The following is a 14,846-nucleotide window of genomic DNA, read 5'->3' as shown; positions in this document are numbered from 1 at the left end:
TATAATACAAATATGTTTAGAGAGTAATATCACATTGAAACACGACCATACACGAATGTTAGGGATATTGTAAGGCAATCTTTCCTGTAATGTCAAAAGCTAACCAAAACTAAGCAAAATATAGTCTGAAAATTCACATGAGTTCTATATAATCAGAAAAGAATTATATAAACACTAAACAACTTACTCGAACTTGTATCCTCTGTGGGATCAATTCGCTCTTGAAAATGCAGCCGTTCTCCGTCTGAGATGCAACCGTTTCTCTGAGGAAAAGGTGAATTCTTCCTCGCTGTCCATAATCATCTGGAGGACGACTTTACCGGAGAAGCGTGCCATCCTCAAAACGCGATGAACTATCCGTGAATCTGACGAGAAACTGCGTGTTTTCATCATGGCATTGATCGGAGGGCGTGTGCGAAGCGTATAGATCACCTCAACTATTAGCATGTGAATAGCGCCGGGGGGCGTGGCGGCATCAGCTCATTAAAAATAATGAAGAGAGAACGAAAAACTGCGCCTCTCCTTGGTTTCAAACGGATTACATAAACTAAGAATATGTGTTTTTTAATATAAATTACTTCATTTAAAAGAAGAGAATTCTAGCTTCATAAAGACAAATGTCTCGTTCCTGAGTGACAAGTATTCGCTGAGTTACAGTTCATTTTCGGACGCGTTTCAGAATGGACTTCCCTGACAGAGAGAAGGCAGAATTCGTTTTATTTTTATTTTTCTTTATTTGGCGAAAGACACAACACTTTGTTTTTATTGTGAGTATACACAAAAAAAATAGAAACTTAACTGGATCGAATGATGTAAAACACTTAAATGTAAGATCAAAACCAACAAAGTATTTTGAATCTCTTTTGCACTGATAAGAAAAAAAGCGAGCAGATCACGCCGGCGTGATTGCCGACCCCAGGGGGTTAATTTTGCTTTACTCTCAGCTAATGCAGTTTCCAGCTCTAACTCATCCTTTTCGGCTTTGATTCTAGCTGCTTCAAACTCAAGCTGTTGCACTGCAAAAAATAGACATACAAAAATAAGAAAATAAAACCTAAATTAAGAAAAAAAAGCTAAAATCAAGCAAAATTATCTGCCAATGGGGTGAGAAAATTCTACTTGATAAGTCATCTTGAAACAAGACAAAAAATCTTGTGATAAAAAAGTTCTTAAAATCTTAAAACAAGAAAAAATTAAGTAAATTTAGATATTTTAACTGGATTCAAGCAGTACAAATATCTTGAAACCAATGCAAAAAATTGTAAAATTAGAGTATTTAAAACTAACCACAAATAAAACAAGAAAAAAATACTAAGTAAGAATATCTTGATATAAGAATATATATACACATTTTAAGATTGTCAGGCTTATTTTGAGGGAAAGGTTTGGTTTTAAATATCTTAATATAAGAATATATATACACATTTTAAGATTGTCAGGCTTATTTTGAGGGAAAGGTTTGGTTTTAAATATCTTAATATAAGAATATATATACACATTTTAAGAGTGTCAGGCTTATTTTGAGGGAAAGGTTTGGTTTTAAATATCTTGATATAAGAATATATATACACATTTTAAGATTGTCAGGCTTATTTTGAGGGAAAGGTTTGGTTTTAAATATCTTAATATAAGAATATATATACACATTTTAAGATTGTCAGGCTTATTTTGAGGGAAAGGTTTGGTTTTAAATATCTTAATATAAGAATATATATACACATTTTAAGATTGTCAGGCTTATTTTGAGGGAAAGGTTTGGTTTTAAATATCTTAATATAAGAATATATATACACATTTTAAGAGTGTCAGGCTTATTTTGAGGGAAAGGTTTGGTTTTAAATATCTTAATATAAGAATATATATACACATTTTAAGATTGTCAGGCTTATTTTGAGGGAAAGGTTTGGTTTTAAATATCTTAATATAAGAATATATATACACATTTTAAGATTGTCAGGCTTATTTTGAGGGAAAGGTTTGGTTTTAAATATCTTAATATAAGAATATATATACACATTTTAAGATTGTCAGGCTTATTTTGAGGGAAAGGTTTGGTTTTAAATATCTTAATATAAGAATATATATACACATTTTAAGATTGTCAGGCTTATTTTGAGGGAAAGGTTTGGTTTTAAATATCTTAATATAAGAATATATATACACATTTTAAGATTGTCAGGCTTATTTTGAGGGAAAGGTTTGGTTTTAAATAAGTATTTCAAGTCTTAAAATAAGACTAACTAATATGGATGTATTTCTAAAAATAAGCTCTGAAAAGGAGATACAATTAATAAATCTGGTACAACAAACATCCTTTTAATATTGCTTTATTTACACCAACTGCAAAAGGAAAGCAAATGATTGTTCAAAAAAATACAGCAATGCATCATATCACAGCAATTGGTAAGCCTATTAAAACAAAGCTTGGTCGCTTGGTCAAGGTTACACAGATACATCACTGAGAAAGTGAAATAATATATATATAAAATAAAAGAGACCAGGAAAAACTGAATTTGTATTTTATTTTAGAATTTAAGCAACTGCTGTCTATAAGAACCTGATGAAAACAACTGCGGTCAACAATTAGTGATCAAAAGACCTACGTCTGACTTTTTCCACTACTCCCCAATGAACTTTTTCCACTCCAAAGTGGCCTTTTTGTAGGAAGAAGTTGCATCACGCCCATGTATTGCATCAGAAATTACTTCTGTCTGAAGCACGGACAGTAAAGTTGCAATACACTTTGGGTACACAAGATGAAGTGCATAATAGTATGCCATTAGGTAGAGCACACCTTCGTGGAGGTCTTCTTGTGGAAAGGTTGTCACAGGTGTAGTCCCAATGGCCAACATGCAGTTGTCCTCTGACACAATCAGGACAGGACTGAAGAGTGGTCTCCCCTTGAGGAAGGAATCTGGGTTTTCTGTCGGCTAGAAATACAAACAAAAATGACTGAGCAGTACATCTTGATATAAATGACCACTTCTCGTGGTCTTGTAGAAATATAAACAAGGTTGTATGGCTTACCTCAAGGATGTGCAGCATTGCTTCACTTGCATGTCCCATCTTTTTTGGTGGGCCTACAGGTGATGGGAACATCTCTGGAAGAGCCTTCATCATGGCTATGGAGCGTTTCACTATTGAGGAGAACAAATAGTATTTTATGACTTACTGAAATTAGTGAGTTGAGCATGCATTAAAGGGATAGTTCACCCAAAAAACATTCTTCAAAGTAGATTCATTTGTGTTCATCAGAAGAAAGAAACTAATACAGGTTTGGAACAACTTGAGGGAGAGTAAATTATGTAGAATTAAACATTTTGGGTGAGCTATATGCCTTTTATAATTTATTTTAACCTCCTGATCTTGATATAGTCTAATAACAATTGTGCATTAAAAAGGGATACAAAAATTAATCAAAAGTAGTCAAAAGGATTATTAAACTTTAACTTATTTAATGAAGTTAAACTTTTCATAATCTGTTAATGATTTCAAATACACTACCGTTTAAATGTTTTAGAAATGTGAGAGTTTTTAAATGTTTTCTTTTTAGAAGTATCTTCGTCTTACCAAGCCTGCATTTATTTGTTCCAAACTACAGCAAAAAAGTGATATTGTGAAATATTATACCATGTAATTTATTCCTGTGATCAAAGCTGAATTTATCATTATTACTCCAGTCTTCAGTGTCACACGATCCTTCAGAAATCACTCTAATATGATGATTTGTTGCATATTAGAAACAAAATTAGATTTGTTTATGGATTCTTTCATTAATAGAGAGTTTATAAGAAAAGCATGTATTTGAATTAGAAAGCTTTTTAACATTATAAATGTCTTCATGGTCACTTTTGATCAATTTAATGCATCGTTGCTAAAATAACAGTAATAAATGTCTTTAATTCCCGAACACAATTTTTTTTTTTTACTGACCCCAAACTTTTGATCGGTGTACTAGTATATAATGTTACTAAAGCTTTCTATTTCAGATAAATGATTTTCTTGGAACTTTCTATTCATCACATTCCTTAAAAAAAAAAAAAATGGTACAGAACTGTGTGCAACATAATAATCATAAACATTTGTTGTAGTAATGATGATAAATTCAGCTTTGATCACAGGAATAAAGTACACTTTACTATATATTCACTTATAAAACAGCTGTAGTTTGGATTAAATAAATGCAGCCTTGGTGAGCAGAAAGAGACATTTTTTAAAATGTTAACGTCCTAAAACATTTGAATGGTAGTGTATGACACTGACAAGCAAGTTAAGCAACTATTGTTAGATTTCTCACATTTTAATTCAAGTAGTAAAGGCAGGTAGATTACCTCCATCTAGAGTTATTGGTGGCTTCAAAACCTTTTTGTAAACCCCATAGAATTGAGCTTTGCTGCAGAAGCTCTCCCAACGGGCCTTTAGGTTTGGGATGAATCTGGGATTTCCTTTGTCAAGAATCCGGCCTAGTTCATCCATTACCTGGAATAATCCCACATACACATTTGTAAAAACAGTTGAAGTCACTAGGAACTGAATATATGATCAGATATATTACTTACATGATGTAGTTCTCTGAAACAGGGGTACGCTTGCAGTATCTTTGAAGCTCTGTCCTGATCCTTGAAACAGTCTGAGTTGATGAAGGCTCTCCGAGCATCAAACTCAAGGTCAAGTAGTTGAGCAACTGCCTCCTTATTAGGCTTTGGTCTTTTATAGATCTCTTGAAGAGTATGGTAATGTCTGGCCTGGCTTTGTTGACTATCAGTGTCAGAATGGTCTTCATCTCTTCTATGGTCAGTCTGACTGAATGGTAAATCTTGTTCAGCTGTTCCTCCTTATTAAAAAAAAAGAAACCAGTATAAACCCAGCAAGCAATTTTTCATTTCAAAGATGTCTTATAGCCGTCCAAACACATCCCAGACATCTAGGCTACACCCAGGCAAAATTTGGGCAGCCAGTGAAAATTTAATAGACATCTACCCTAACCATAGCCCAAAAATAGACTAGTCATCTAGAACAGTGTTCTTCAATCCTGCTCCTGAAGGACCCCCAACACTGCACATTATCTTTGTCTCCCTAATCAAACACACCTGATTCAACTCATCAGCTCATTAACCCATGTGATAATGAGCTGATGAGTTGAATCAGGTGTGTTTGATTAGGGAGACAAAGATAATGTGCAGTGTTGGGGGTCCTTCAGGAGCAGGGTTGAAGAACACTGATCTAGAACATGTACATGTCAAAGAAATTAAACACCTTGTAAGCACTGTTGACTTTGCTTACATGATGGAATAACATGCATCTCACAAGTTATTTAGGCTAAAATGACATGTAACCAAATTCAAGGTTGTTTTGTCTAGAAGTGTTTTACTCACAGCCGGACTATATCGGGTCTATAATTAACCAAGACGATGAAATGATGGCAATTGTTTGCTGGGAACCTTTTGGTCCACACATTTATTAAAAGTACATTATGAATATGTGGTACACTTACCAGCCTGTGGTTTTGTGCTTACTGATGGTGGTGTGCTGCTCTCTCCTGTGTCCAACATGACAGCTGAAGCACTGCTGCTTTCTGCTGTATCTAATGTGCAAGAGCTTGAATCACCATCGTAGTCAAAATCCAAGCGCCTTTTCTTTTTTCTTTGTGGTGTTGGACCCTGTTTCTTTTTTGGGGTTCTTATGTTTTGGAGTCTCTTCATTAATTGCTTGAAGATGGAATCCTGTTTGACGATATTAAAGGTTGTAAACCCAGACAAATATAAAATGGTTTATTTCTCAATGCTTTTATTATCAGTTCTTAAGGACCTCTTAAATGTACACACAATATATGATGTATAAAGTGCCCTCAAATGTAATTTTTTAATCCCAAGCCCTTAAACACTTACCGAAATATGTTTGCAGTTCACAGAGTCATCTCGAAGCATGGGATAGTAGTCAACCAGTCGCTTTGCCATTGCAAGCACATCATTTTTTGATGGGTACATGAAGTCAGTGCTTGACGCTCTCATGATAGACACCATGTTGGTCACTGTGTTCCTCACTAGTCGACAACGAAGTTCTTTTGAAAGTCTGCAACCTCTTTCTTGCCCAACTCGCTGCAGATTAAAATACTCTTTTCTAACATGTTCTAGCTCACTGTCTGTGTAAACAACATATTCAGGGTTGGGCAACTGCAAGGTTCTTGGAGGATGACCACTTGGCTCTTCAAAGATGCTGTGCCTTGTAGTCACTGGGATTGACGGAGTTTGAGCAGAAGTCAGACCAATGTCATCCTGCTCCTTGTTTTGATTGAGGCATCCTGCCTCCTGTCCCTGCTGAATTCAGATGAAAGCTATTTATATAAACAAACCTGTTAATAGAACACCCATGAATAATAATACTAAAAGAAACTCTTCTAGATCATAGCACTGCATTACAGGTCACACAGCCCAGCCGTGACTTATTCACAAAACAGCACAGCCTCTCGTACCTTACTGCTCACTTGAAGGACAAGTTGGGTATGTTACACTTAAAGCCCTGTTTTCAGATCATTTCTGATGAAATAGAACGGTTAAGATTAAAATTTGGACACATGCTGCTGTCCCGAGAATTTTCAGTTTCTTTCGCCTTCATAGGTGCACTGAAACAATCCTTCATAAAACGCATTAAACTTTAGTTTACAAAGACGTGAAACTCGCCGAGTGGTCAGGGGTGTTCACTGATATGCTCACACAAAAATCGCTGCAAAAGATGCTTTCCAACAGGTTTTATCGTAGTTTTTGACCAACTCCATTGACTTGTATTCACGTCTTTGTAAACTAAAGTTTAATGCGTAACAGCATGTGTCCAAATTTCAATCTTAACCGTTCTATTTCATCAGAAACGATCTGAAAACAGGGCTTTAAGTGTAAAATACCGAACCTGTCCTTTAAGATTAGTGTGATTGTTTGTGAATGACTTAAACATTGCTGTATGTAACCTTTATTTTTTCTGACACTAATATTTAATCAAAATTAATACTGTTGTTTGGAAAAAATGGAGTAAAGGTCTACCTCTTTGTCTGTATGAAACGTCTCCCATATGGTTTTCCGCCGTAAAAAGTTTTCTGGTCCCGGGAAAAGATCACGAATGTCATCACGAGACAAAGATGGTAGTACTGCTGCGCTGATGTTTGCAGCTAGGATGATTTAAAAACATATTTAACAATGATTGATGATGCCATAGATCAATTTTGTCCATATGCAGAGTAATCAAAAAAAAAAGTTTTAGTTATTTTAGATGAACAATTGTTTTAAGACAGTTATTTATATCATGCATCAATGTGCCAGTTTGGTCTGAAACAGGCCTATCACTTTACATTGAATTATTTTTGGCATTCATTATAATAGTCCAGTGATTTTATTTTCTATGCACAAGGAGTCATATGATATGAAATCTGATTTAACCGTCATCAAGTCAGTGTGTGATTTCATGAAACAGAAAAAATGACAGACTTATGCTGCCTAAACGTGCTATTGGAAATTTCCGATTTCCAAGTCCTGAATACAAGCTCTTCGCTTTCACATTTTGACTTGAGAGGGTGTCCATGTTCAGGAAACTATTTATGATAATTCCGATAGCACGTGAAGGCAGCAGAAATCCACAAGAACTGTGATGTTATAACCCTAAAATATCCAAAACAATTATAGAAATCTACCTTTGCAAGATATCTTGTACATACAAAAATCTCACTGGATTATTCCCACTAAGCAAAAGTATGTCCAAAAGACGTCTTTGTCAAAAAAGCGTACTTAAATGACGTCTTTTTTTTACGTGTTCTGCACTTCCGATATAGACGTTCATGGAACCTCCGTACAAGATTAAAAACTAGTTCAAATGTGGTCATTGTGGACATATTTTCAACATCATTTATGGTCTCATTTAGACATAATTTATACTTTTTCTGGACCAAATAAACACTATCAGGATGCATTCAATTAAAACTCACATTCATTTCAATTTAATTTCCATAAAATACAGATACTTTGACTATTTATGTCAGAGAATTAACAGAGGTTTAGATGTTCATATTTGTTAACACACCTGTTAATTCTCATTAAGATCTTCTGACATAAATAGTCAAAGTATCTATTTTATGTCTGCAGGTAATGGCTCAGTGGGAAACACTGTCTGAGCCACAAAGTCTATCCTTCAGATCTGGTTTCTCTCACAATCAAAACGTGTGAATTACAGATGCTAAGTTATCTAAAGGTACTAGTGTAATTTATTTTATTTTAATGAATTTTGGACAAATACACACACTGTCTGTTGCTTTGCAATTACAAATGGAAATTAAATTGAAATAAATGTGAGTTTTAATTGAATGCATCCTGATAGTGTTTATTTGGTCCAGAAAAAGTATAAATTATGTCCAAATGAGACCATAAATGATGTTGAAAATATGTCCACAATGACCAAATTTTTAACTTGTTTTTAATCTTGTACGGAGGTTCCATGAACGTCTATATCGGACGTGCAGAACACTAAAAAAAAAAGACGTCATTACAATTTTCAATCTGGCTTCAACATGAGTTTATGTGAAAAGGACGTCTTTTGGACATAAATTTGTTTAGTAGGTTACTGTTAATAGCAAAATTACAGTTTGAAAGTGTAAACATATTTGTGACTGGCACATTAAAGCATGTTTAGTGATAATCTATAACATGCCTAAGACTTCTTACATGTGCACTGAACTAAGCGAAGCAGAGTCTGAAGCAACATTAAAACGTAACAAAAGTTACCTTGTAAAGTGGACCGTGTCACTGAATCAAGCTGCTCCATAAATGCCACCTGAATGGAAATTAGAAAGTTCAAACGACTATTTGCTACCTTTAACGTTAAGTTACTTGGTTATGACATCAAATATGAGAAGCAAATAAATGTATTTAACCAGTAACGTTAATTTATTAACTAAGACTACGTCATATTTCGAACTCACTATTTGTACACGCTAATTATCAGAACGTATATTGTCTTTCTTACATTCATACAAAACTAAATGATTTGATTAACAAATAAAAAAAAAATTAAAAAAAAGTTCTCTGACTTACCTTCAAGCGCTCAAAATAGTGAAAACCGCGAAACTGGTACAAGCTTGGTAACGGTCGTTCGGTCCAGTGACGTAAATTTAAGGGCGGTTCCATTACGCTCCATCCGTAGGGTTTAACCTTTTTACAGTCTATGGGTTTAACACCATTGACATATAAAACCTGTTAAATTATAATATTTTTAACATTTCAAAATATTACATATTTAAATTTTGTGTTTTTTCTTTTTAATACACCTTCCCTGAGTACAAAATTTAAAAACTCTAAAGGAATAATGCTTTATGATTTCACCTATTTTATATGGAATATGTCGCTGCCTTGATTGGATTAAAAGTTAGAATTACTTCCTTTCTGATTGCTTTCGGCGGGACAGGCACATCTGGCTATATGAGAATGGAGTAAAATATGATTTAACTAAATGTTCAGATTTTGACACTTAAAATGATTTGGCGTTGTGTTATTTGCTGCCTCTTTGTGGCATTGTCGTTAAGAGCTCTGCTGAGTCACATAAACACCGTGCATAGTTCCAGCCCGGATTTCCATGTGATCTGTGGGATTGATGGTTGCGCTCAGGAATATCGAGTCTACAACTCATTTTACTATCATGTCAAACGGAGGCATTCTTCGCATTTTAACAGTCACAAATCGAGGTCAAGTGGAAGCCAAAATTCAGCTCAAGATAAAGGGAACAATTGCCGTGCGTGTGCATCTGCAGATATTGGAATCCAAGTGGAAGAGAGACTTTTCGAGAATTTCGGTATCCCACTTCAGCCAGAATTTCTGCCAAATGAACATGATATGTCAAGCATACCAGGAAATACCAACGACGACGAGGACGATTTTAACTCTAGCGGTGGCCAAGCACCAGACATCGCCGATTCCGACAGCTCTGCTGATGGCGCTGCGTTTGTACCGTTGACTGAACCAGAACAAGAGGCAATGCACGTAAGTTGACACAATTTTACAAATAAAACCTGACTTTCATGGGTAACGTGTATCAGCATTAGGGGTGTGCGTGTGCAATATCACGATTTTTGATCGCGGACGATTAAAATGCCTCCACGATCTGCTTATGAAAAAATATTGTTGTATCATGCTATCAGTTGCAGTTCTGGCGCCTCCGTCTCACAACTCCATTCGCGTGCTGATGCGTTGTTCTATAACATTGGCTTTTGTCTGTCAAAAAGTTATCTTTTAAGTCGTATTGTGTTAATACAGTTGGTTATGTCTAAAAAGCTAATATTTGAGAGAAAATAGAGTGCGTGTCATGTCTGTAGGCTGTATAGTAGATGCGATCCGGTCTTAAAGCGACAGTAGCCTAATAGTAAACTTGCTGCCGCAATTGTCCTTAAAGGGATAGTTCACCCAAAAAATGAAAATGCTGTCATTATTCACGTGCTCTAATGTTGTTCTAAACCTGTTTTGATTTATATTTTGTGCTGAACACAAAAAAATATATATATTTTAAAGAAAGTGGCTAACCAAACATAACATTTGATGGTCCCCAATGGCTTTCATTGCAGGAAAAATATATACTATGGAAGTCACTGGGGACCAGCAAATCTTAGATGGCCACTTTCTTCAAAATAACTTATTTTCAACAGAAGAAAGAAACTTATTCGGGTTTAAAACAACTTGGAGAGTAAATGATGGCAATTTTCATTTTGGGATGAACTGTCCAGCTGCTTTTGACTGAGAACTTTAATAGTAGCTTTAATAAGAATCAATGTACAGTGCTATGCATAAGTTTAGACACCCATGCTAAAGTTGACTAAAAAGAGGAATAAAAAATCATCTTTTGGAAATTGAACTTAATGCCTTAATTTAAAAAAAATAGGAAAAATCCAACCTTTAAGGACACCAATTTTCGTTGTGAATGAATAATGTATCGTAAATAAATAAATGTTCTTCCTTAAAATACAGGGTGCATAAGTTTGGACACCCCTATGTTAAACTCCCATAGAGGCAGGCAGATTTTTATTTTTAAAGGCCAGTTACTATATGGATCCAGGAGACTCTGCATCCTGATAAAGTTCCCCTGGCCTTTGGAATTAAAATAGCCCCACATCATCACACACTCTTCACTATACCTGGAGATTGGCATGGAGTACTTTCCATAAGATCATCTCTCAATGCAAATCAAACCAGCTGTTAGGCTAACTGAAATAAAACCATGCCAATCTCTAGGTGTGGTGAAGGGTGTGTGATGATGTGGGGCTATTTTAATTCCAAAGGCCAAGGGAACTTTATCAGGATGCAGAGTATCCTGGATCCATATAGTAACTGGCCTTTAAAAATAAAAATCTGCCTGCCTCTATGGGAGTTTAACATAGGGGTGTCCAAACTTATGCACCCTGTATTTTAAGGAAGAACATTTATTTATTTACGATACATTATTCATTCACAACGAAAATTGGTGTCCTTAAAGGTTGGATTTTTCCTATTTTTTTAAATTAAGGCATTAAGTTCAATTTCCAAAAGATGATTTTTTATTCCTCTTTTTAGTCAACTTTAGCATGGGTGTCTAAACTTATGCATAGCACTGTATAATTTATACAGTGAAGTCTATGTAGGCTTTTATGTTTGTTTGTTTATGTAATTTCTTTCTTGAATGCTACTGTTAAATAAACCTACAAATGAAATAAACAGTGCTTTATTTCTTTAGCTAATTATATAATGCATATGTGTATTGTTATTTTTTAATAACGAAGGAAATAATGATGAAACATTTCAAGACTTTATAATTTAATACACATTTATAAATAACCTAAAATAACGCAATATAAAGTGCAACAGTGCCCATTTAATTTTTTCATCAACCTTGGTTCTGGAAGCATTTTATTCCTATTCAGTTTTCAATTTGGATGACAATTTCTTTGTTCAATTATTAAACACCATGAATGAGCCAGGAGGAGATCATAAAGTTTGGGATGTGAGTGTGCGCAGTTGAGTGTGTGTGTTGTAGAAGGAAATAATGATGAGGGTTTTTTATCTTCGCCACTTTGGCCTAAATGTCTACCATATATATCATTTGTTACATTGTAAGGCTTTGTTTTTAAAATAGGGACATTTAGTGTCTTGATATTATATTTTTGCCCTATCGCCCACCCCTAATCATCATACACACACATTTAGCCAGCAATTGGACATAAGCCTAATATAGCCTAGTACAACTGTCTTTGTCCCGGGAGAAAAATACCATTTATTTCATCCATATTAACAACGACTCATTACTTTGTTGTTTTTTTTGTTGTTGTTTACATTAGTTGCGGATATCTTAAGGTATGTTTATACGACACCGTTTTCAATTGAAATCAGAAAACTTTGTTTGTGTTATTGACGTTCATTTACACGATAATGGCAAGCATTTGAAAACGGGTTTTTCAATTTATGAGTAAAGCCTGTTGGTAAACACAACTTCTTGTCAATACTTTGACTTTTTGTTCTACAACACACAAACTCAACTGCGCACACTCACATCCCAAACTTTATGATCTCCTCCTGGCTCATTCATGGTGTTTAATAATTGAACAAAGAAATTGTCATCCAAATTGAAAACTGAATAGGAATAAAATGCTTCCAGAACCAAGGTTGATGAAAAAATTAAATGGGCACTGTTGCACTTTATATTGCGTTATTTTAGGTTATTTATAAATGTGTATTAAATTATAAAGTCTTGAAATGTTTTTCATTTCCAGCAAGAAGAAAGTGATGAGCCTGAAGTTGATAAACTGAGAAGGCATGCTTCTGCATTTGTACTGACTTCAAGAGTGAAACACTGCCTTTCCCAGGTAGGACACTAAAGTGAATTATGTGAAATTACAGCAATAAACATGAATTCTTACATTCTGTTATCATCCTTAATTGTGCATGAATTTGTTTAATTCTAAATTATTGCTTTTTTTTTCAGCGAGCTGTCAGTGACGTTATTTCCGGTGTGCAGCAGTATCAAGCCTCACTGTTGGACTGCCTTCGGAGCCAAATTACAGATGTTATGCAGAGACAATCAGGAGTCACAGATCAACTGATGAGTGAAGTTCTGGACATTTTTAATAATTTTGAAGACCCTTTTGACACAGTTTCCACCACATATATGCAAGATTCAAATCTAAAAAAGCAGTTCAAGGTAGTTGAAGCCGAAGAAATTGAAATTTCCCAGACTGCATCCTTTAGGAGAAGAGGAGCCTCACAAGCTCTAACAATAAGAAAAATATGCTTTTACTATATTCCTTTGGTCCGAAGTTTGGAACAACTACTTTCACATCCAATGATTCTAGCAATGTTTGACAATGGACCAAGCCAAAGCGAGGCTGGATTTGTCAATGACATTATTGATGGGGATATTTTAAAGTCACATCCACTGTTCTCTGTAAGACCCAATGCTCTGCAGCTTATCCTGTATACTGATGAGATAGAACTGTGCAATCCTCTCGGGTCGTATGCCTCAAAAAACAAACTGCTAATGGTGTACTACACTTTGGGCAATATAAATCCTAAACAGAGGTCTAAGTTAGCTGCCATCCGTCTACTTGCCATTGCAAAATCAAGTGACATCTCTCAGTGTGGTGTAGATATGATTTTGCAGAGAATACAAGAGGATTTGAATTTGTTGTATAACGGAGTGAATATCAAAACTGCCCACGGGGAGCGAACACTGTATGGTGCAGTAGTTTCTCTCTGTGGTGATACCTTGGCTCAGCATGAGTTAACAGGCTTTAAAGAGGGAGTTGGATTTGCATTCCGCAAATGCCGACACTGTGAGTGTAGTTTTGAGGATATGCAAGTTTACTTTGATGCAGAAAACTTTGTCAAACGGTCTTTAGATAGACATGTCAGACAGTGTAACGAAATTGAGAGGGCAGCCACAGACTTTCTGAGAAGCAGTTTGAAAACCACTTATGGAATTAATAGGAAAAGCAAACTGATTGATTTTCCAGCCTTTGATCTCATCAGGCAAACACCTCAGGATATTATGCATGTGATATTAGAAGGTGTGCACCACTGGAAGTTAAAACTGTACTTAAACATCTAGTGCTATCAGGGCAGCTGGAACTGGACACATTTAACAGTGCTATTCTAGGATACCCATACTCAACTGATGTCCGAGATAGACCTTGCCCTATTACTGTCACCACGTTATCATCAAATGACAACAGACTAAAGCAATCAGCTGGGCAAATGCTTGTCCTATTGAAGATCCTGCCATTCATCTTGGACAGCTGTGAAAGAAATGAATACTTTCAAGTGATTATTGAGTTAATCGAGATTGTTCAGATCTTATTTGCACCAGTTATTGCGTTGGCCACTACAGCAAAGCTTAAGTTGCTTATTAAGCAACATTTGAGCAATGTGAAACGGTTATTTCCTGAAAACAATATAACACCAAAGCAACATTATTTGATACATATTCCTGAACAGATTAAAGATTTAGGTCCAATGGTCAGACACATGTGTATGCGATTTGAATCTAAACACTGTTTTTTCAAACAGTGGTCTTCGAAGTTAAATTTCAAGAATGTTTGCAAGTCCTTGGTTAAACACAATCAGATGTTTGAGAGTTGTCAAAATGTCAGTCGTGAGAATCACCCAATTTTTTCAAAAGACATTCTATTGGGTCCTGTATCTGAAGTGGAAAATATGAAGTATGTGCAGGATAAAATGAGAGCTTTTTTGGGTGTAGAAAACGTGCATCACGTGGTGTCTGCAAAATGGCTTGAGCTAAGTGGCAACAGGTACTTGCGCCAGAAATCAGTGATTGTAATCAATGTAAATGATGGC

General features: G+C 35.2%; 2 protein-coding genes across 5 annotated transcripts; one reads left to right on the top strand and one right to left on the bottom strand.

The window, feature by feature from the left end:
* Positions 1–2,318: 2,318 nt before the first annotated feature.
* On the bottom strand, positions 2,319–7,490 carry LOC307004145 (uncharacterized protein). Of its 4 annotated transcripts, none has more exons than XM_079623122.1 (7): positions 7,035–7,490; positions 5,889–6,352; positions 5,495–5,723; positions 4,560–4,834; positions 4,332–4,479; positions 3,028–3,137; positions 2,319–2,930 (listed from the first exon to the last, which is right to left on the bottom strand). In XM_079623122.1, the coding sequence occupies exons 2-7, from the start codon at positions 6,021–6,023 to the stop codon at positions 2,619–2,621; spliced, it is 1,209 nt and encodes a 402-aa protein (XP_079479248.1). In that variant the 5' UTR covers positions 6,024–6,352; positions 7,035–7,490; the 3' UTR covers positions 2,319–2,618. The 4 variants fall into 4 exon arrangements, with proteins under 4 accessions (XP_079479248.1, XP_079479247.1, XP_079479246.1 ...); XM_079623121.1 differs by having other exon boundaries at positions 5,889–6,317; XM_079623123.1 differs by having other exon boundaries at positions 2,547–2,930; positions 4,560–4,785; positions 4,819–4,834; positions 5,889–7,085.
* A 1,931-nt stretch (positions 7,491–9,421) lies between these two features.
* On the top strand, positions 9,422–14,100 carry LOC307004560 (uncharacterized protein; the record flags this gene model as incomplete). Its single annotated transcript, XM_079623877.1, has 3 exons — positions 9,422–10,013; positions 12,767–12,859; positions 12,979–14,100. Exons 1-3 carry the CDS (start codon positions 9,510–9,512, stop codon positions 14,098–14,100), a joined length of 1,719 nt encoding a protein of 572 aa, XP_079480003.1. The 5' UTR covers positions 9,422–9,509.
* Between the last annotated feature and the right edge of the window lie 746 nt (positions 14,101–14,846).

Source organism: Phoxinus phoxinus (assembly GCF_949152265.1).
Source record: "Phoxinus phoxinus genome assembly, chromosome: 9".
In the NCBI taxonomy this organism is placed as follows: domain Eukaryota; kingdom Metazoa; phylum Chordata; class Actinopteri; order Cypriniformes; family Leuciscidae; genus Phoxinus; species Phoxinus phoxinus.
The sequence above is the reverse complement of the archived record's forward strand: the minus strand, read 5'-3'. Positions and strand labels throughout refer to the sequence as shown.

What these genes read in the sequence shown, in the direction of transcription:
- LOC307004145 (XM_079623122.1), bottom strand. Translation starts at nt 6,023, where the DNA reads ATGGTGTCTATCATGAGAGCGTCAAGCACTGACTTCATGTACCCATCA. An exon ending in AAGCACAAAACCACAGGCTG is followed by an intron (nt 4,835 to 5,494) that starts GTAAGTGTACCA and finishes TTTTTTAATAAG; the next exon opens with GAGGAACAGCTGAACAAGAT. An exon ending in ACCAATAACTCTAGATGGAG is followed by an intron (nt 3,138 to 4,331) that starts GTAATCTACCTG and finishes TCTCCTCAATAG; the next exon opens with TGAAACGCTCCATAGCCATG.